Source organism: Diadema setosum, chromosome 11 (assembly GCF_964275005.1).
Source record: "Diadema setosum chromosome 11, eeDiaSeto1, whole genome shotgun sequence".
NCBI classification, from domain to species: domain Eukaryota; kingdom Metazoa; phylum Echinodermata; class Echinoidea; order Diadematoida; family Diadematidae; genus Diadema; species Diadema setosum.
The window spans coordinates 22,551,986-22,575,380 of NC_092695.1; the positions used below are offsets into that span (position 1 = coordinate 22,551,986).

At 37.2% G+C, this 23,395-nt stretch overlaps 3 protein-coding genes across 3 annotated transcripts in view; 2 read left to right on the forward strand and 1 right to left on the reverse strand.

The window, feature by feature from the left end:
* The window catches only part of LOC140235039 (cilia- and flagella-associated protein 337-like), a 151,086-nt gene that overhangs the window by 108,742 nt on the left and 18,949 nt on the right, over positions 1-23,395 (reverse strand). Inside the window, exons 7-11 of the mRNA XM_072315076.1 lie at positions 22,646-22,734; positions 22,032-22,124; positions 20,958-21,050; positions 19,938-20,125; positions 18,559-18,814 (exon numbers count right to left, since the gene is read on the reverse strand). Coding sequence (XP_072171177.1) covers positions 18,559-18,814; positions 19,938-20,125; positions 20,958-21,050; positions 22,032-22,124; positions 22,646-22,734 — 719 coding nt within the window. The remainder of the gene's footprint in view (positions 1-18,558; positions 18,815-19,937; positions 20,126-20,957; positions 21,051-22,031; positions 22,125-22,645; positions 22,735-23,395) is intronic.
* LOC140235236 (uncharacterized) lies at positions 1,456-4,263 on the forward strand. The gene has a single exon (XM_072315268.1). The coding sequence runs from the start codon at positions 1,465-1,467 to the stop codon at positions 4,261-4,263; it is 2,799 nt and encodes a 932-aa protein (XP_072171369.1). The 5' UTR covers positions 1,456-1,464.
* Positions 13,539-16,301, forward strand: LOC140235210 (toll-like receptor 8). Its single transcript, XM_072315242.1, has one exon. The coding sequence runs from the start codon at positions 13,542-13,544 to the stop codon at positions 16,299-16,301; it is 2,760 nt and encodes a 919-aa protein (XP_072171343.1). The 5' UTR covers positions 13,539-13,541.

A 23,395-nucleotide genomic window follows, 5' to 3' on the forward strand; every position in this document is an offset into this window, starting at 1 on the left:
TTTCAAGTACATTTGCTAAGAATGCTACAAAGAATATCTAGACCAAAAATGAGCACTTTTGGAGCTTTATTTACTGATTTAGATAAAAAAGGTCTGATTTCTCGCATAAATTAGCATAATTAATCAAAATAAAATAAAAGAAGACTATTTTGGAAAATTTAAATATACGATCTTGTAGATTACATCTCACACTACCATTGTGCAAATTTCCGCGGCGATCGCGCGATCCATGGCCGAGATCTTAAGGGGGGGCCCTTTAGGCCCCCCCCCCAGTCTTTCGAGCTACCAAAATAGCCCAGTCTTTTTAGGGTTAAAGACACATGGATGAGTCTGCACTAATTTTAGATCATATTTCCGTGTAACTAGAGAACATGCTTCCAGAATTACACTTTTGATCATTTCATACACTCAATAAGGTTCCAGGACAGACACAACACTGTACATATGCAGTGTATTTCTTTCAAGTGACTGTCAATCATATAGACCTTAAAAAAAATAATGGTTTTTATAGTACTCTGAAATTGTTCACGCAAGAACAGCTAGCAGAGCTTTCCATTTTGCATCTTGTAGCTGTTATAGCTTGACCTACACACAAACATGGTTCTATGCATTCATTCACAAGTCATTTTGTGAAGAATTGATACTGTTTGCAGGCTATTGCCAATAACCTGAGGTGCGGTGAACTACAAGGGATCCATAGCATCAATCACCTGTGTTGGGATGGACCATTTCGAGGGTGCAGTCTGCTCCTTCCAAAGAGAAATGTGGTAGGATACTTCATGCTCATGAGTTAAATTTTTCTCATATATCGGACCCCCGTTCATATCTTAAAACTGGCACTGTTTTTGCCTCCTGCTGGATCGTATAGCACAATACCGCGCAACACTGCTAATGCTGGCTCGTAGCACAATACCAGGCAACACTGCTAGTCATCCCAGCTGGACTCACAGGACCCAAATTTCAATCCTCAACCTTGACTACACGCAAGACTGACTGGAATGGGAACTATTATAAAGCCACCTCATCACCCTCATACATCATCTGAGCACTCTGCAGCTGGTACAATCTGACCAACTCAAAATACTTCTTTCCAGACTGAGACAAGGACACTTCAACCTTGGCGTGAGGTTGTCAGTATGGCGGGGTAAAATGGCGACTACGAAATGAGCATCACGACTTGAAATTGTTCCATGTGGTTTGAATATTGCACAGTCAGCAATCTGAGTGTCTGATACAGCCGTATACAGTGTAACATTATTGCACTGCTCAAACATCATCTTTCCTAACTGACATATAGGTGTTCCAACCTTCACAAGAGGTGATTGCAACATACATTGCTGCTCAACTTTGGACAATACACTTACTGGCTGTTGAAATATGCACTCCTGAACTGGACGTGGCTGCAGTGTGAATCTGCTATCAACTTTTCACAGGAAGCGGAAGTAACACCATTTTGAAGGCACCATGCTTGCATTCAGAATGCATTCCTCAATGTGTGCTCTGAATTTCATTCTACTGGTGCTGTGGATAGCACACCTGCTGTCAGTGTCAGCTGACTCCCCAATGGGCCAGATGATGCCTCTCCAACACAATTGTTGCCACTTGAAGGAGACCAGCCGAGGTATCAAGGCCTACTGCAACCACTGCCATCTGACGTCAGTTCCCCAAGACCTCCCTAACAGGACCATCACTTTAGATTTATCAAACAACCTTATATCACAACTTCAAAACAACTCCTTTACACACCTCTGGAATCTAATGACCTTAAGTTTGAGGGAGAATGTCATCATTCATATAGAAATTGCTGCTCTCACACCTCTTATCAATCTTGAAACATTATCTCTTTCAGGAAATAAGTTGACTGAAATTCATTATGGGCTATTTGATTCTAATAAGAATCTCACTAGCTTAAATTTACGAAATAATTTGTTAACTTCTGTGCCTATAACAGCAATGAAAGACTTATCAAAGTTAGAGATACTTGATCTGTCAAAAAATTCAATACAATTATTTGATTTTCAGTCTGTCTCCCGCTGGAAGAGAGTAACTGACATACTCTTGGCAGGGAATGATATTAGCGTCATTCCTAAACATGCTTTTTTCCCCCTACAAAATAACTCAATGCATATTTTAGACCTCAGTAGTAACAAAATCACTGAAATAATACCTGGAATATTCTCTGACCTTACAACTGTTAATAGGCTTATCGTTGATAATAATAATATTAACAAATTTGAAGTGCTGGCATTTATGGGTAACTTACAGATTGAGAAACTGTCACTATATGGTACTATGCTCAAGGAAGTAATTCCAATGAACAAGTCTACATGCAATAGACTTCCCATTCCTCACATACTGAACATTGAGTTGAGTGGTAATAGAATTTCTGATATCCCCCATTATGCATTTTGGGGTTTCCATCACACAGTAAGTCTTAAAATGGAGCAGAACAGGATCACAGGTCTTGCAAACACATCTTTTTGTGGACTTCATTCATTGCAGAGCCTGGACATATCTGGAAATCGCATTTCCTTTCTGCCATTGGATGCATTTCACTGCAATAAAAACCTTCTCCATTTAAAGATTTCCCATAATGAAATTTTGATATTCCATCCCGACTCCTTCGCACAGCTGTCTAAGATACAACACCTTAATCTCTCCTATAACATGCTTCACACCTTCAAAAACAGACCCTGGCCCATTAAAACTCTGCTCACTCTAGACATCTCTTTTAACAGTTTAGATAAACTTCCTCGAAGCTTGTTTGCAGGAGTCCCAAATCTCAAAGTTCTGAATGTGTCCCACAATAAGATCACACAATATTCTCCTTTTGTATTTGCACAAACACCACATCTGCAAGAACTGTATCTGACCTCAGAAGTCTACTCTTACCTATGTGAAGTTTTTCGTAATTTGAGTAAACTACAAATACTGGAATTGTCACATACGAAACTTAGAATGAATTCCACATATCAATTCACAGGAGCTGTATCACTAGAAGAACTTGGTTTACGTTATAACAATTTAGTAAGTGAAAGTTTGTTTGACAACAAAACAAACAACTCCCTGTTTGCTGATCAAGCAGTGCTTGAGAGGCTTTACCTGCAGGGAAATTCCTTGAACAACATGGAACCTGGAACCTTTAGTTCACTGACAAACTTGAAATCCTTGGATATCTCTGACTCTGAAATTTACACACTGAAACCAGGACTGTTTCAAAATTTGACTTCCTTGACAACATTGTATCTCAGGGGAAACCAAATTCAAGAGCCATCCGTACATGCCCTGTATGGTCTCCACAGTCTCAGAAATCTTTTCTTTGAAAAGAGTTCAGTTAGGTTTTTGCCGCTCACTCTATTCAATGACACACCTCATCTTCTCAAATTATTTCTATTTGAGAATCGCATCACAACCATACTTCCTAATACAATATTTCCCACAACAATGCGCGTTCTAGACTTATCACAAAACCCGCTCTCATGCACATGCAATTTAGCCTGGTTTAGAAAGTGGGTCGAGCTAAGCAATGTTGTCTTTAGGCAACCAAATAAGACAGTTTGCTCAAGATCATCATTTGAATCTTTAGTCGATCATCCTTTTCTAATCTTCAATCCTGAAGAATTCTGCAGCTTAAATGTGACTCTAATAGTATCAGTTTCCTTGGTCCTTATCATGGTGGGATATGTAGCTATAGTCGTTTACTATAAGCGCTGGTGGTTTCGCTACCGGCTCTATCTCCTGAAGCTAGCCATCTTGGGATATGAGGAAGTGGAGGACAATCAACAAATAGAGGACTATAGGTACCAGCTTAATGTCATGTTCTCTGATGGGGATGAAGACTGGGTCGACGATGTCATGAGACCAGCAATGGAAGAAAAATTTCCCCAGTTTGAAAGCATTCTCTGGGGTGACGACTATCTTCACATTGGTATGTACTTAGTAGATGCCATCCATCATGCCCTGGAAAACAGCTACAAGACTGTTCTTGTGATCAGCAACCAGTCGGTGGAGGAGCCATGGTTTATGACCAAGCTGCGCATGGCAGTAGAACACATTAACGAAACCAATTTGGACAAAATTGTTTTGATTTTCAAGGAGGATTTGGAAGAAAACCAACTTCCTTATCTTGTGCGGCTCTTCCTGAGTGCTAACAGACCATACTTAAAATGGGAAGAGGATGAATATGGACAGGACTTGTTCTGGGCAAAGCTTGAGAAGAACTTTAGATCAAACAAGGTAATAAATGATGCCATTCCAGTATAGAGAATACACCCCTTTAAATGACATTTGCAAACATCTCTGATGGTTATAATAAATAATTTGGATTATGTACAAATCTCTGTGACAACGTTTTTCCCATTGTAGTTAAAATCATATGGGCAGATTTTGTTTTATTGAACAACTCTTCCTAATGACATAGTATTGACTGCATGATCCTGGAGTGCTATTCATGAAATCTTTCTGCCCCCATTGTTGGGCGCAAAGGCACTATTAGTACCTGACACAACATGCACGAAATGAGAGGGAAGGCAGTTAGGTGCCAGTACAGTTATTGAGCCACAAATCAAGACTTCATACTGTTGTTCTCCTGTGTTGCACGGATTGATCGATTCCACTGTGTGACGCCACCAGTGTTACTTTATGGTGAAACCACCATATTGACTTCATTCAGATATTGACTGAACTAATGCTTCAGACTCTCAACTGAACACAAGGGTTTGTCAGTGATAGGTAAAAGAGCTCAAACTCCATTGAAGGAAAGCCAAAGATAGCGGTAAAATGATGGGCAAAGTCAATGCCAAGAAAAGCTTGTGTTTACCTATTGTTGTTATTGAAGCTTGGTTGTTCCAGATCAAATCATGATCACTGTTATATGTGCTTGAAATGCATGTCATTGCATCTCACCAGAATGGTCCTGAACTGTAATGTTGTGTTGGGTAACATATGAACAAAATACACTACCAAATAGATGGGATGATAATGCGATATAAACCATAGGCAGAATCCAAGAATTACAACCTTTCTGGTTGAAAAGATATGTTCACTACTGTCATTGATTCATGTATATATGCATATGATTAGACATGCAATTTCCTGCATCTCCACTTTCCACTTTTTATTTTGTTTGTTCTGTTCGATCTCTTTGTTATATGTTCTATGCTTTGGCCAATTCCTGTGCAATCTTTCTATCTGTATATTACCAACTATTTCATTAACCTCTGCCAAGGAGGTTATGTTGGCCTTTATTTGTGTGTGCACAAGATAACTAAAAAAAACTGTGAATGGATTTGGATGAAGCTTACAGGAAAAGTAGTGACACACAGAACAGATGATTAAATTTTGGCAGTGATCCAGAAATTTTATGAATTTTTGAAGGATTTTTTTTTTTTTGTACTTTTGACAGATGTGGTCAATGAACTTGGGAGTTCAAGATGTGCATATTTGAGATTTGCACACGTCTACTTAAGAGCATTCCCTGCTCAGGCGAGGTGCCACATAACTGAAAGCTGATGACATAAACAAAAGGCTTTTTCTATACTGGGAAATTGGGCGATTTCCATTTGTGTATGGGTGGAAATTAGCTGCTTGATGGAGGTCTGCACTCTCTGAATGCTTTTCTAGTTTCTAATTAGGTAGGATGTGTCATGTACAATTAGATCCTATATTGATATTGAAAGGTACTTTCCTGTTCGTACTTGTACATACATGAGTATATTATAAACTGTCTTTTTTTTTTCCTTCTTTTTCTCTATTTTTTTTTTTTTAAATAACCAGCCCATATGTTTGTAATTAATGTTTGGAAGACACATTTGAACATTAAATTTTTCTTTTTGAATAATCACTGTCTCCAACTGAAGAATCTATAGGTTTTACTGCATTTTTCATTTCCTTAAATGATTCTTAATATTTCTCACTACCCTAAGAAACTTAGCAGACCAAGTGTGAGAACAGATGTGCAAAATATCCGGGTATGCTACTGGATCAACACTCATCTCTTTTACAGTATGAATATCTGCTGACAGCTATTTACTTTACTTCCTCATAAGGGTTGTTTTACAATCAGGGTACGCACTTCAGATTTGGACATTATCAGCGTCCAGCAAAAAAACAGTGTACATTAATACAAAATCTGGTATGGCATGTTATTAGGCCTAGTTACTTCAACCTTAAACAGCGAAAAAATTTTTGATAAAGCTTACAAAATTTTCAAAATATGTCAAAATGAGCCAATTTGGGCAGTTTTTACAGTCTCATTTGATTTTTTCGAAATTTGAGAATGAACATCTATGAAACCAATGACCATAACACAGAAATAGAATATCAGAATGAGCAAATGAAATGTGGATATTAAAAACTGTGTGTGTCATGATATCTACGACACAGTTTAAAAATTTGGGTTTGAAGCATGATTGATATGCATATTCCGTCCAAAAATGTCCTCTCCGAAAACAGTTTAATAACTTTTTTGAAGACTTCAGAACTCAAACAATTACATACCCTCTGCAGAGTCTCACTCATACCCTACACATACAGGGTATTTGTGTAACCCACACTCATTTAATTTTCAGGCAGTGCACATTGGAATTTTGATGGTTTCAATTCCGTCCAAAAGCGTCCTCTCCAAAAAATGACATATTTGTTCAGTACTCCACAGGAATATGTACGTTTTAAATCCTAGTTGTGTTATTATCAGTGCTAATAGTTGTCTATCATTTACATGTATCAAGACTTATTCATATGCTTTTCTTCATTTATTTAACTCATGTCAAACAAAAAATGTCCTCTCCGAATGGTAGTTACACATGAATGAAAATGAGAATTAAATGTAACAAACTTACAAAATATTGCTAAAAAGTGAGTTATGATTTATTGAAAACATTTTACAATCATATTGCCCCCATATTTCATAATATGAATGCTTTTGAATGAAAATGCCCCTTTGACTTATAATATCATTTTAAACTCCCATTGATGAAACTGCAAATAAAAAAAGAAGAAGTGAGGAACATTCAGCATTCTTTGTTTTCTATTAGTATCATATTTAATGATGTTCATCACACACTGAACATAACCAGAGTCCTTCGGTTTGCTGTACAGACATTTATATTCACAGAATCAATCATTTCGGAGAGGACAATTGCTTTGACACATTCACCATATGAATGGAATATAAACAAGAAAAATGAATGAAAACACACAGTCACCAAGATTTATGCACAAGCACACAGAAAACACATTACTATGGTTATGATTTAATTACCCTATCCCCCCAACAAAACAGATGAATCATAAATAAACTCCACATGTGTAAATGCATAATACTCTGCATTGCAGCACAATGTAGTGTGCTCCCAAAAACGAAAATGTACTGGGTATGATCCATGCGATATAAAATCTGAAAGAAAAGCTCCTGTAATAGGTTACATTATTTCACATTGCAAACAACTTGAATTGAGAATTCTGCCCTCATAGTGCATTAGGAGCCCTTCTGCCTTAACAACCATATAAATATTAGAAGCAAAATGTTATTCTGTGGAAACTGGTCCAAAACATTTTGGATTTTGGGCCTATTTGATTATTCTTATTTGTAATACATGTTGATTTAATTCAAAGACTTACTACATGTGTAATTAGACATAATAAAGAATGCTTTTATCACACACGCACACACAAAGAATGCCTAGATAATGAAACAAAAATGCCTTCCCCTTTTACTTGTTCATGCAGGCATCTCAAATAATTGATATATCAAGAGTATTACAAGTTGCTTGTTCATGTAAAAAACTGTTTGGATTTCAAAAAGTATAAGAGAAGTCAGCTTGGAACACACCATACAATGTTAACTTATACTATGTGAACATGTTTTACCACGATAGGGTTTAATTTGTAATGTGATGCAATATGATAATCAAGAAAGTCATAAGCATCACTTTTTACTGACACTTTGTAAACTGCAGATAACAATGAAGAGCCACACCTGCACCCATTCTCTATGTATACATCTATCTTGAGCGCAATTTTTGTGAATGTCAATAATATGTCCTCTTTGAGAAGAGGTATACTCTCCAAAGTGACATTTTAAATGCTTTTAGTAAACATTATGCCACAGTGCATTTAAGATTTGCATACAAAAACACCTCTGGTGCTACACAACATTATTATACTTTACCTGAGATACAAACTTTTTAAAACTTTCGCCTCTTTGAGGATTTACAGGACTTGTAATTTATGTAGCCCAATCTAATACCCCTTTCATAAACTCAATAATGCGGATAATATCCGCAACATTTGGTCGTAAAATCGGAGCGGGGATAGAATAATGCGCATTATTTTGACCCTTCTATTATCCGCATAATAGCAGCGTCGGGACCAGATTTTGAGTTTATGAACGCAAACCCAAATAATGCGGATAATTGCCGGGGTGCGGTCAAACGTCACCTGTCTTTCCCGCAGGAGGGACGTGTGCAGTCACCATGACGATTATCCGCCTTTTTCAGGACGGGCGCTCGTAAAAATAATGCGGATTATTTTCAGAGTTTGTGAACGCATTTTTTATTGAATTGTCCGCATTATTCTTATGCGGATAATAGGAGGATGAGTTTATGAAAGGGGTATTAGTATTCTTCAGGGATTCTCAGTATCATCAAATTCTTTGATTTTTATTGAAATTCATAGAAAAAAAATATTGAAAATATGTCCTTGTTGTTGAATAAATAATGCTACTTTTCATAAATTGAAAAGGGGAAAGAGTATCATGTTTTCATACAGTATCTTTATGTGTCAAAAAAGTCCTCTCCGAATGATGTACACGTATACACAATGTACATTGGTCTTCTAATATCTCATTTACCACTTATCAAAGGACATTCAAAGATTACATGTAAAACAACTCTTTAAAAGTGTTGTGAAGTCCAATAAATCTGGCACAACTGCATGTCTAAATTATGGGTTGCGCTTCTCTTTTCTTTTCTTTTTCTTTGTCACAACCTTTATGGGGGTGTTGGTATGGCTTGTTTATCACATGATGTGAAATTGCTCTACATTTCGATAAAATGTATCAAAGGAAATGTTCTTTTTGAACTTGACAATCATAATTTTCATCAATCATTTAAAGGGCTAAACATTTTAAAAGTATTTGTTATGTTGTTATCTATATGTCAAAAAAATATGTCCTCTCCGAAAAAGAAATGTCCTCTCCGAATGATTTTTTTGACACTACTTATCTCGGCAACCATTAACCACAGGGCATTCAAACTTTGCCTGTAAAAGCACCCTTGATATGCCTATCGGGGATATACAACAAATCTGGTATAACTGATTTGTGGAGTTTAGGATCATTAATTCTTCAATGTCATGGTGACTGCCTTGGGGATTTTTCCATGAAAATCATGAATTTTCAAGAACAAAAGTGTTTAAAACTTAAAAACATGACTTGCTTTCATATTCACCATCCTTCAATTATCAAAAAATGTGTTAATTTTTCACCTGAAGTTGTAATTTCTAGTCAGGGTGTGGTAAGATGGTATCAGAGGTCTGAGGGCTAGATTTTTATCACCACTGGCATGTTTCATGCAATAAAAAGAAAAGTTGAAGACTTTAAGCTCCAATTTTTTAGATTATTTAAATTTAACTATCCTACAATGCAGCGACAAAAAATCAGGGAATACGAAAAAACTTTTTTTTTCACCCCCATGAGACAGAAGTGCGTACCCCGATTGTAAAACAACCCATAAGTCATAGATTGATAGCACATAATTCCTTCTCTTTACTGTGTGAGAATTCACTAGCAAATTTAATGATCTCATTATTCAGATGTTTGAACAGTAGGCTACTTTCCCTCAGTGGCATTGACACTACTTTCGTTTTTGCATGAAGAGGAACCAAAATGTAGATAGTGCCCTCTCCACATATGTGGCAGGATTTTAAAGTCTCTTAAAGTGGGGGAGGGAGGGGTACGCATACAGTGTGTGTGTCATCCGCCTCTATGTATACAGCCTGTCATTTTTTTTTTTTTTTTTAAACCAAAGGTATCCCACATGATGGCTTTTGTTGTTGTTGTTTGTTTGTTTGTTTGTGTGTGTGTTTTTTGTTTTTTTTTTTTGGGGGGGGGTTTAAGAATTGATAGCAGGTTGTTTTGTTTATTTCCCCACTGTTAGTTGACAGGGTACTCATTAAATAAGTGTATTAATAAGTTACCATTTTGGACTAAGTGTGCCCACATTGTTCAACACAGAGAAATGCCCTATTTGAATGCAAGATATGCTTAACTGATGATATTGTGCGAAGTATAAACTGTATAAAACAACAGCTTGGTTTGTTGTTTGTTCAGCTAGTTGTTTATGTCATTGTCTATTTTTGTGTTGTGTACAAGTTCTCTTGTTCTTCTGTAATTGATCTGCATTTGTGCTTCTGAAAGGAAAGATGTAAATTGAAAAAAAAAAGCATAGACTCTGTGAAATCACGATGTCAGAATTTAACAAGGATATATGATAGAAAGGGAATTGTGACAGTTATGATAAACACTATGGCTCTCCACTTATATCACCATAATATGCAGAGTGAATGATGGCATATATGTAAAAGCATGCCTACATATTCTCTACAGTCTACACTGTATTGTACACTAATATTGATACACCATTACAATAAAATTGGTGTATAGAGTGGTTTTGTCTGTAGCAAACCCTGACACAATTCTAGATTTCTCTTTCTGGTTTCTCAAAATTAGCCTCTGTCGTTGCACAAAGCTGTAAGTGTTCTGTATTTGCATAAATGTAATTTATATCACCAATGAATAATTAGACATTTCATATTTTCAACATGTGTCACCATGTTAGAACTTGGTTAAATTCTTTGAAAAACTTAAAAGAATGAAGTTCCATAAAAGAAAGAGCCCAAGAAATACATGCCAAATAATCTGCAATTATTGTAGATGTAGTTTAGGTGACAGTATGCTATATATACATGACTGAATATCAAATGTAATATACCAATATTCACTTCAATGTACTGTGAGTCCTCGCAAAATGAAATAAAATGTTGCATACTCTTTTATCACGATATATATCTTGCCTGGAATAGTTTTATTGACATATAAGGAAGTTTTTCATAATTTTTTTCTGCCCTTCATTAACTTAAAATGATATTTGCTATTAAAAAAAAAATGTTTGAATTGAAATGTAGCAATATATTATTTGGGGGACCATCATAATGTATCCATGAGAAAAGTGAAATTTTACATGCTCTTTATATTGATACTGATGCCTTGAACTGTCTAACATTTGAACTGACCTCAATCCCACAAGATTTGCATGACCACATCTTGACCGTGACCCATTACACATTGTTAGCAAAGAGCACATTGGCATAGACAGTATGGCAAAAGTCTCCAAATATAATTCCAAGAGAGCAGTTCATGAGCACACTATTAATCACATCTGCTACATACAACTGTGTGAAGGTTTTCCACATTTGTATGGATACATATTGTTAGAATGTCAATTTTGTTAATCCTTACATACAATGTATATTCATAATTGTCAGTATTGAGCTGTTCCAATGCATTCAATTTCTGAATAGATATCAAGATTTGTTTAGAAACCATAATCTTAAGAATGATTATATATTTTATTGGGTTTTACTTGATAATACCAAAAATGTTCATTTTGTGGGGCATTGACATACTGAAAATAGGGAATAGTGCAAAAGCTAACATATGGTTGTTTTGTGTGTTCCCTCTCTGAACCCTTGAGTGAAATACATTAAGCAAATTGGTTTAAACCCAGCCTACAATGTATGAATGAAAATAATTACTTGATGTGATATATGACAAAAATGTATTTGCCATGGGACCAATTTGATTGCATCCAATCATACCACACAATTTGGTCCTGCATTGAAGTGCTGTCGTATTCTCTAGTCACCAGATCACTCCTTCTTAACTGTTCAGACTTGAGAAACTTCACAATATGAAATCCAGCGCTGCAATGCTCATCAATTCCAAATTTGGTTCTGAAGTTCAGAATCCCCACTCGATAATGTCAGGTGATCTTCACATCCCTTCTTGAAATTATATGTAACAAATTGCACAATCTTTCCTTCTGAAGGGTCCACCAATACAGCAACTACTAAGTAAATCTACATTGGATACAAAGAAGCTACAGTTTTAAGTCCTGCTTCAACCAAACTGAAACTTGTATTGATGATTTATTACAAATGAGACTGCACTGATTTCAAGTACAATTTGTATGCATGATTAATTGGACACACTTTTGATTGATTACTTTTCCAAAGTAGCATATGAAAAAAATGCATCGTCAGATTTCCAACACAATTCGTGTATAAGAGCGCATGATGAATTACACTTACATTCAATTCATACTAATGGCTTTCATGCCAGAAGAGAAGCTATGCCTTTGTCATTTATTTGCTATACCTGAGACATGCAGTGTATCAGCTGACCATCAGTCATGGACCTTAATTGCAACAACATGGCCACTGTGAATTTCCTGTGCAAGGTCACTGCAACTTCTTGATGCCCTACCTATAAGCCTCTAGCACTGTTCCTTTACAACAGAGTTTAGCATTCTATGATCTGGTAGTTGTCACAGCTTGAAGACCTTAAGACAAACGTGGTTCCATGCATTCATTCCTATATGGCACTGCTAATCACCTGGGATGGGGTGAACTGTGGGTCCATGGATGGATTGCTCATGAGTGGGAGTGACTGCTTCAAATGTGCACCCTTCCTGCTCCTTGCAAAGAGAAGTGTGGTAAGACCTTTAATGTGGATGAGTCAAGACTTTCTCCCAAGTACTTCAGACTTTCAATTTATATCTGGTCCAAAGGACAGCATTTTTAGACGGACAACACTGCGCATCCCACCTAAGACTAGCAGGACCTCAACTTCAAGCCTCAATCTCGGTTGCAAGTCAAACTGACCTTTGAACTAAAGCCACCTCTTTGCCATTACAGTGTCATAGGAGTGAATCATCAAGGCACTTTGATGCAATATCTGACCAACTGTAGCTGATTTTCTACGAATATCCAGTTAGTCTTTCTGGACTTTGAGACACCTTATGGACATTTTAACCCTTGCATGTCGTTGTTGGAACGCATGAACAATACTGTGAACAACTTGAAACTGTGAGTGTCAGAAGCACTAGCAAGCAATTTTGATAACTCACAGCCATCAACCTGACCATCTTATATAAATACCCTAGCTGTTTCACTGCTCTGATGTAATCCTTCCTGACTGAGGTAGAGTTGTTCCAACAACTGCGAAAGGTGGAAACATGTTGCTCTTAAACTTGGTGCTTAACTCTTACTGACAGTTGAAATTTGTAGTCTTAATTCAACTGGAAGTAGCTACACGGGAGACATAGTTCCCTGGACTATCGTTGCACTCACAGAAATCTGATGATATTCGTAGACTGCATACTGTCAATAGCTTGCTTGCCCAAAAGACCTTAATACTGTTGTCAGATTTTCAAAGGAAGTGGAGGTAACAGCATTTTGAGGATCTCAAGCCTGCATTCACTATGCATTCCTTAATGTGTGCTCTAAGCAGCATGATACCGGTGCTGTGGGTGGCATTTCTGCTGTCAGTGTCAGCTGACTTCTCAACAGACCAAATGGCGCCTCCCCAACACAACTGTAACATGGTGAATACTAGCCGAGGCATCAAGGTCTACTGCAATAAACGCCATCTGAAGTCAGTTCCACAAGACCTCCCAAACAGGACCATTGCTTTAGATTTATCACGCAATCTTATATCACAACTTCAAAATAACTCCTTTGTACACCTCTGGAATTTAATCACCTTAAATTTGCAGAAGAATGTCATCAATTACATAGAAAATGCTGCATTTACACCTCTCATTCATCTTGAAATATTATGTCTTTCAAAAAATAGGTTGACAAAACTTCATCCTGGGCTGCTAAATTCTAACAGGAATCTCACTCGTGTAGATTTAGGCAATAATTTGTTTAAAGCTGCACCAATAACTGCAATGAATGATTTAGCAAGGTTAGAGACACTAATTTTGATGAAAAATTTTATACAATCACTTGATTTTCAGTCTGCTATACATTGGAAGAAAATAACCAATATAGATTTGTCATTGAACAATATTACATCCATTCCTCATCATGCATTTTTCCCCCTACAAAACAACTCCATTGGCTCTTTAGACTTCACTCGAAACAAAATCACTGAAGTATTACCTGAGGTATTCTCTGACCTTACAAGTGTTGACTGGATTACCCTTAACGGGAATCAAATTAACAAATTTGAAGTGTTGGCATTCATGGGTAACTTGAAGATTAAGAAACTGTCAATTTATGGCACTTTTCTCCAGGAAATAATTCCATTAAACATGTCTACATGTGAAAGAGTTCCCATTCCTCACATACTGAACATTGATCTGGGCAGCAACTGGATTTCTGATATCCCTCAAAATGCATTTTGTGGTTTCTATCACACATTAAGTCTTTCAATACAGCTGAACAAGATCACAAATATTGCAAATGCATCTTTTTGTGGACTTCATTCATTGCAGATCCTGGACATTTCTGAAAATCACATTTCCGCTCTGTCACTGGGTGCATTTTCCTGCAATGAAAACCTCCTCCATTTGAACATTTCCCACAATAAAATTGTCACATTACATCCCAACTCCTTCCTACAGCTTTCTATGATACAACACTTCAATCTTTCCTGCAAAGACAGACCCTGGACCATTAAAACACTGCTTACTCTAGACCTCGCTTTCAACAACTTAGGTAAACTTTCTCACAATGTGTTAGGGGGAGTCCCAAATATCAAAGTTCTAGATGTGTCCCATAATGGGATTACAGTATATTCTCCTGTTGCATTTGCACAAACACCACATCTTCAAGAGTTGTATCTGAACTCACAAGGCCACTCTTACCTTGCTGAAGTTTTCCGAGAGATGACTGATTTACAAATACTGGATCTGTCATACACGAAACTTAATATGAATTCCACGTACCAGTTCACAGGAGCTACATCACTGCGAAAGCTCCGTTTGCGTTTCAACAATTTAGAAAGCGAAAGTTTGTTTGATAACAAAACTAACCATTCTTTGTTTGCTGGTCAAGCAATGCTTGAAAGGCTTTACCTGAAAGGAAATTCCTTGAACAGAATGGAAATTGGAACCTTCAGTTCACTAAAAAACCTGAAAACTTTGGATATCTCTGACTCGAAGATTAATGTACTGAAACCAGGACTGTTTCAAAATTTGTCCTCCCTGACAACATTGTATCTCAGTGGAAACCAAATTCAAGAACCATCTGTGCACGCTCTGTATGGTCTCCACAGTCTTGGATCTCTTTTCTTCGAAAAGAGCTCAGTTAGGTCTCTGCCACTCACACTGTTCAATGACACACCTCATCTCTTCAACTTATTTCTGTCAGAGAATCAACTCACCACCATAGCTCTCAGTACAATATTCCCTACACCTATGCATCTAGACTTATCACATAACCCACTCTCATGTATGTGCGATTTAGCTTGGTTCAGAAACTGGGTTGAGCTCAGCAGTGTTGTCCTTATGCAACCAAATAAGACGATTTGCTCAAGATCCTCTTTTGAAACTTTAGTCAATCATCCTTTTCTACTCTTTGATCCTGAAGAATTCTGTAGCTTAAATGTGACACTCATAGTTTCAGTTTCCTTGGTCCTTATTATGGTGGGATATGTGGCTATAGTTGTATACTATAAGCGCTGGTGGTTTCGCTACCGGCTCTATCTCTTGAAGCTAGCCATCTTGGGCTATGAGGAAGTGGAGGACAATCAACAAATAGAGGACTATAGGCACCAGCTTAATGTCATGTTCTCTGATGGGGATGAAGACTGGGTAAATAATGTCATGAGACCAGCAATGGAAGAAAGATTTCCCCAGTTTGAAAGCATTCTCTGGGGTGACGACTATCTTCACATTGGTATGTACTTAGTAGACGCTATCCATCATGCCCTGGAAAATAGCTACAAGACTGTTCTTGTGATCAGCAACCAGTCGGTGGAGGAGCCATGGTTTATGACCAAGCTGCGCATGGCCTTAGAACACATTAACGAAACCAAATTGGACAAAGTTGTCCTGATCTTCAAGGAGGATGTCGAAGATGACCAACTTCCTTATCTTGTGCGGCTCTTCCTGAGTGCTAACAGACCATACTTAAAATGGGAAGAGGATGAATATGGACAGGACTTGTTCTGGGCAAAGCTTGAGAAGAACTTCAGATCAAACAGGGTAATAAATAATGCTATTCCAGCATAGGAAATATACATCCTTTAACTGACATTTGCATGCAACTCTGGTGTTGATATGACATAAAAAGGCATGACAAAAGAAATAATGCCCGAATATGTATGCCAAGGGCAATTTGTTAATCAGTTGCAATGAAAAGAACTCGAAGGAAGAATTTCATGAATTTGAATAATTACGCAGTACCTGCTGCAAAATACAAGGATTAGAACCAGCACTGGCTATCGGGAGAAGCTTGGTGGTTTAGTGGATAAGATGCCTGTATTGAGATCAGCAGGTCATATTTTCGTATCCTGCCTGATTATGCATGCCCAGGATTTCTTTTGTCATGGTTACTAGTAAAACACTGATCAATTCAGTGCTTATTTCCGTCGATGCAGGGCAATTTATGTGTATTGTATAAGTTGTTACTTTCGCGAATTTTGTGAGTCACTGTTGGACCGCGAATATAACAACATATGAAAATATCACCATGCACTAGTTAACAGTGCACTTCCGATAGCCTCTGTGTCCATTCACGAAAACAACAACTCGCGAAAATGTCCGCGACCTCCCCATTCGCAAAAATATCTGTACGCAAAAATTACAGCTTATACAGTAATTTTGTCTAACTTATCTTTTCCAATGTAAAAGTGCGCTTGTTTTTTGTTAAACTTGTATAAACACGTATGTAGCAACCAATGCTTAGCTCACTAGATGTTGGCTTTTGCTGACCACAGTCGAGTGACCTTATAATGCATGATAATACAGTCCATTGCATACTCTATTCACATCTCATGTCCAATTGATTGTTTGCATTGTTTGATGGCACATGCTATATTGACTGTGGAAAGGGGATATATGTTCTGCTTGACTGCATGTACTGTGGCCAAAAAAAAAAAAACCAACCTAACTTTGGGGCGTTGTCAGTTCTCAGAGAATCATTGCAGGAGGTACTAACTGAATAATCACTTGCTCCATTGAAAAATGTACAAGCTTTATGCCATTTTTCAATTCCATAGAAATTCTAATCATTTTTGACTACCCTTAGCAAAAAATCAAAATAAGAAACAATGACACACCTATTGTGTGAATTGAGGTACAAAATATATGTATGCTACTGGCCCAACACTACTGTGCCTTTACAAAATGAAGGTCTGCTGACAACCAGTTACTTTACTTCCTACTTCCTCATCAGTTATGAATTGACAGCAGTTACTTCCTTTTCTTCACTGTGTGAGATCCATCATCAAAACACTTTAATAAACTCTTGTCTCTGACCTTTGAACATCAAGCTTCTTTCCCTTTAGTGGCTCTGGCACAATTTTCGTTTTTACATGGAGAGCAACTAAAATGTCAATAGCGCCCTCTTCATGTATGTGGTAGAAAGTCTGTTACAGAAGGTCATACTTTGTTTTGTGTATCATCTGCCTCTAAGTATGCCTGTCATTTTTTTTTTTTTTTTTGAACTAGAGTTATTCCACATAATGACTGTTTGTTAAGATTGATTATCGGCTGTTCGGAGTTCCTTCATACCACTGGTAGATGACAGACCAACCGGCTAGATTTTGTCAAGATCTGAAGTTTGTTTTGATGTGCATAGTACAATGTATCTCCATACTGTTTCATGTCACTTGTCCTATGCATAGCTCTAAAATTTGATTTCACAGATTTTGATCAAATGACAGTCTTACGATATAATCCTAAATCTAAGTTATTGCCGAGATACATGTAGGTTTACCAAGTATCCTTATGACTGGCATGTAAAAGGCGTCCTTTAGATTGCCCAAATAAGCCACTGATTGCAGAATTATTAATTTGATAAGATACAAGATATTTTAATAGAAAGCACACAGTCTTCTATACATGTCTTCTATACATTATATTCCTTGTATCATACTCTTTTGATGTAGAATCTATATTATGCTTCTCTCTTCTTCTTGCCATAATAATTGGTTCACTTGATGGTATGAATCTTTCACAACCAATTTTGGGTTGACCAGAAAAACATCCTGCAGGCAGGGAAATTTGTTTTATTGTGATGGATTGACATGGATTGACATGTTTGTATGTACATAATATAGACAACACCTTCTCTCTTTTACTTTAATTGATTAGAAGTACAATATTGTAAATTCAGTGCCTTAGCATGGTCTACAGCCATTGGAGGACTAAATAAGACCAGTTAGACACCTTTTTATTAGTCCACTAATGGAAAGCATGAGGCAAAGGAATGATTATATCCAATATGTTCTATAAATTTATACTGTATACTGTATTTATACTATACCTCGGAACGTAGGGGTTGTACAGTCGCAATATTCTGTCCATCCCTCCTGTGGCTATGAGATTCTTCTCCTTGCAGAAGTCAAACGTCTTGACACCCTTGTGGATCTTGAAGACAGTCTCGTCATTTTCGAGCCGTTTACGGGCATGGCTGTAGTGCATTTGACTGAGCTTGGCACGACGGTCGGCCGTGGTGGGGCGCGGCGCATGTTCCTTTCCACACAGCTGAGATTCCACGTGGGTGCTTCCAATGGTACAACCTTGCACATGAGGGAGGAACACTATGTTATGAACCATAACCAGCATTGACACGCAACAATGCACATACATATGTTTGTTTGTTTGTTTGTTTGTTTGTTTGTTTGTTTGTTTGTTTGTTTGTTTGTTTGTTTGTTTGTTTGTTGTTGTTGGGGGGTTTTTGGATGGGTTTTTCTCCTCCATGCTTCACATACATGTAAAATGTGCAAAAATTATTTGTATATCAGTTACATATAAGAATAATTATTTGATGTATCATCCTATGACATATACTTGCTAAATCAAAGTATTACACACTGCACGTAGCTAAGAGAATTTCATTTTATGTGCCTATTATGATGTGATTGTTCAACAAGCAAATACTAGTAACTATCAAGTATGCAAATAAATAGCAAACAAATCACTTACCTACACAGCTTGCTCTCTAAATGTTTCTTGTAATTCATATGTTTTGTGAGAGTGGCAAGTGTTCAGAGATTCTTTTATCAATTATGGTGCTTCAGAGATATAATTCATATGAGTTCATCTAATGGATGTGGTTTGAGATTATTCAGTCTGGCACAGGTCCAAAGACCCATCAAGAAGTAAAGGAATGCAAAGATAAGAATCCTTCTGATTAAACAATTTTCATGTGTATGCTCTACCAAAGATCTCAGCAACATCATAATCCTTTTCATGTAAAGCCATATAAGCAAGACCATGTTTGCTCATGAACGCATGCTGAATCAGTGAGTGTTTGTTTACATGCTCATGTGTGTACTAGTTAGCATAATTGAGTACAGTCACTCTAAACAGAAATAACATCAGAACTAAACTTTGGGAATAGTGGGGGGAAATATGTTGTACAGTAAATACATTTGAATTACAACAGATGGTATATCCTTGATAACTGAATAGATAACAGCAGAGGGAAGAGTATCATGCAATGAGACTGGAGGGCATAAGATGCCTCACAGTTCACAACATGACCAACATGCTACATGTAATAACCACCTAACCTAAGTTGAATTGCACAAATGTCCAATGTTGACCATGATCCACCTTCAGACTCATCATTGTATCAAAATACACTTTGCATCAGCAAGCACACACACACACACACACACAGAGGTCAGTAACACCCACCTATGACCAGCGCAGTACTCTCATGGTTGGAGCACGAGATGATAGAACGGATGTCATCATAATACTTGAGGTCACCGACCCAGTCTTCGTGGACCTTCCAGCGCACAAACTGGGTCAGGGGCGAGTGGGCGACCTTCTCCAGGGTGACGCTGGCGATGCCATCAGTCTTGGGCATTTTCTTCCAGGTTCTGATACACAAGAGATAGAGGAAGCACAACATGAATTACATGGCCCTGCTACATTAACTGACCACTGTAGCATTCAAAAATTATTTGCCACTTTGTAATAATTTCATTCAAAACAACAACAACAACAAAATCAATTCATGCAATTTGAATGCATGCACGGCGGCACAAAAAATTCTCATTGAAATGCTATTTTGATGATGCTTGTCCATCTGATAGAAAAGAAATAGCTTCATCAGTATGAGGTTCACACCATTTCTAACATCCACATGTTACTGAAAATGCAGAAATTTTGTGGTACATTCATTTTTGCATATTTTGCACTACTTTTGGCTCTAAAGTGAATTCTAAAACCTGTGAAAATATCTTCATAATTTTATCTGCACATTTTGACTGGGTTGACAATTGCAAGGCATAAATTCCAAGACCATGCGAATGTTTTTGAGCCACCAAGTGCGAAAACTTAATTGTGCAAAAATATCAAAGTTTACAGTAAGTTTTTATGTGTGTATGTATGTATTTGTGTGTGTCGACTTGTGCCTGTGTGTGTAGTACCCATGTTCGTTGTTCTGGTTTGCAATGAGAAATACATACTATGCAAAAATGGAAATACATTGTACTTTAAATAATAAAAACATTTTACAATATACAAATACATCAAATACAGAAACAGGAAATCCCTGCCAACCACAGCTCATGCATACTAAAGAAAATGTAATCTCATTGCATTCCCTTTTTCATGTCTGATTCTTTGCAACATAGACCTTCATAAACCTTCATCTACCTCCCCCCTCCACCTTCTACCTGTGACAATGTCACCATAATGCAACCTTACCTCAGTGTTTCTCCAACTCCATTGATGATGATAATGTTGATACAGCCATCACTATCGCCATACATCAGAAAGCACTCATCAAAACCAGTAGCACTGTTAAATGAAAGCAACACAGTGTATCGGGGGGAAAAAAAAAAGACATGTTTGCAGTTGGCAAAATTAAATGATTTACTGTGTACTATGAATAGACAAACCAAAAAATTCCCACTCTACACATGTGCTTCTTCAATTTACAATGGTCAGAATGATGTGACAGAGCAGTCTATTGTAAAATTAAATATTAAAAAACGTGCAAAAATACCAGTGTGACAAAATGACCATTACACAAGAATGAGAAAATAACTTGCTGCGAAACTGAATTTACTGGGAAAAGGAGTCACTTACATGGTCCATGTCCCTTTAGATGGGTGAAAATATTCTAAGACACTTAAAGGAAGCAGAGAACGAGTCACTTAAATTATTTCATTCTTTGCAGCACTCTATAAAGGTAAAGCAACTTGCAGCATGGCACATAACATTTGAGCTAAAAAACATAAAACATGAAGGTTTCAACAGACAGGCAGCTGGTGAGTTTTATCAGATTGTCAGCTTTATTATGTTTTTCATCACCTCTTCAGAATAACTCTTTCGATACTTTAAAACACAAGTGATCAAATCAGATCTAAAGCAATTGAACATGTGAATCATCCACAGGACCTTAGTGATACCAGAGGCATTTCATCAAGCACTATGTCAGATATCTTTTTTCCTGTCAAATTTGCTCTCAGCCAATCAGATGCAAGGATATCAGTACCGGTAGCTTAAAAACAATTTGTCAGAAAAAATATCTGACAAAACGTTTGATGAAATGCCCCCCCCCCCCCCCCCCCCCCACCGACTGCCAACATTTAGATGTCATAATCAGAGAGGTCCTAAAGAGCTGTCAGGGTGATACTTCTGTGATACATGTATTTCAACAGGCAATACCGACTCCTGAAACAGGAAGACTTTTTAATATACTTTTTGTTTCCTGCAAAATCAAACATATTTAGCAAATTGGCAACATCAAAGAGAGTAATTTGTTAGAAACCTCACCAGTAGGTCAGTTTTAGGGGAGTAGTCTCCAGACCAGTCACTTGGCAGTAGGGCTCGAATGTTGATAATTCATAGAATTGAATTTCCCGGTCTCTGCACGGCAAGAGAATTATGCACAACACAAACAGCTTTTGGTTATGATGAAAAGAACAATGGTAAGAACTGATGTGATGCACAAATTTATGTAATGCTGGAGGCACAGTGATAAATTATATACCCACATGTGCGTACATATACATGCTGTAGTTCATATAAAATCATTCCAGAAGCACTGACAGAGTTTGAATCTATGCAATATCTGCATGCTAAGCCAAACATAAATTCTATTCACAAACATAACCCTAACCTTAATCCTCATCCTCATATCAAAGTAAACATTAAAACCCATTAACAACCCCAGCCCTAACATGAAGTCCTTGGAGAACATAAAACCAGAGCAAGTGTCGTGTCATCTTTCCATACATTTGAATCAAAGGGCTGGAACAAAAATAGACAATGTACCTCAAAATACGCTTAATAATTGGTTTCTCCTAACCCATCTGAATAAAACACATACTATGAAAGTTACAAGAGCAGAACAAATGCTGATACTCAGACAAAGAAGTTGTACTCACCCGGTACCTAAAATGATTTTGTTGAATTGAGTCATCATCACAAAATCTGTCACCCACTTTGGTTTCTGCCTTGTTGTGTTTTGGTCAACCTAGAATACATTTGTTCATAATGATTCAGAAGAAAAACAAAGACAGAAGGAATGGTTTATCATGACACTCATAACTGCACCTACCAAAGCTATTTAAAGTACATTGTACACTACACATGGATGTACATTTGAGTAAATTATACAAAATTGGGTTCCATGTACATGTAGAAACTATAAAAGATGACAATTTCTCAGCGTGGAAGTTTTTGTGCATTTCACTTGACTTGAAACCAGCGCAACAATCAAAGCGGGTAAATTCGAAATGCAGACCAGTTACCCGTTACCACAGTGCGTGCTGCCAAAGCTCTCAAACACTGTGGCATCAGTGATTTGTTTGAAGTGCTCACTCCTTTGTTGTGACTGTCTACAAAATCACAAGCATTCAAAATTCATCTTACCTGGCTGAGAGGTAAAGAATTAACTGTGTGAAATTGTCTGTCTTTACAGTATTCTTTAGAAAGTACAATTCGAGGATTGCTGTCATCAGTCTAGGTGCATTTGTGAACTATGTTCATTAATTGCATGAATTGTAACAGCATTGATCCTGGTCACATTATTATCAAACTATTACAATCTAATGGCCACTGGCTTTACTAGACACATGTCTCCATACATGAGAACTAGTGAGTGAGTTTTTGAGGCTGTTGTGGTATGATGGTCA

Coding starts and splice junctions, on each gene's coding strand:
- LOC140235210 (XM_072315242.1), top strand. CDS start 13,542: ATGCATTCCTTAATGTGTGCTCTAAGCAGCATGATACCGGTGCTGTGG.
- LOC140235236 (XM_072315268.1), top strand. CDS start 1,465: ATGCTTGCATTCAGAATGCATTCCTCAATGTGTGCTCTGAATTTCATT.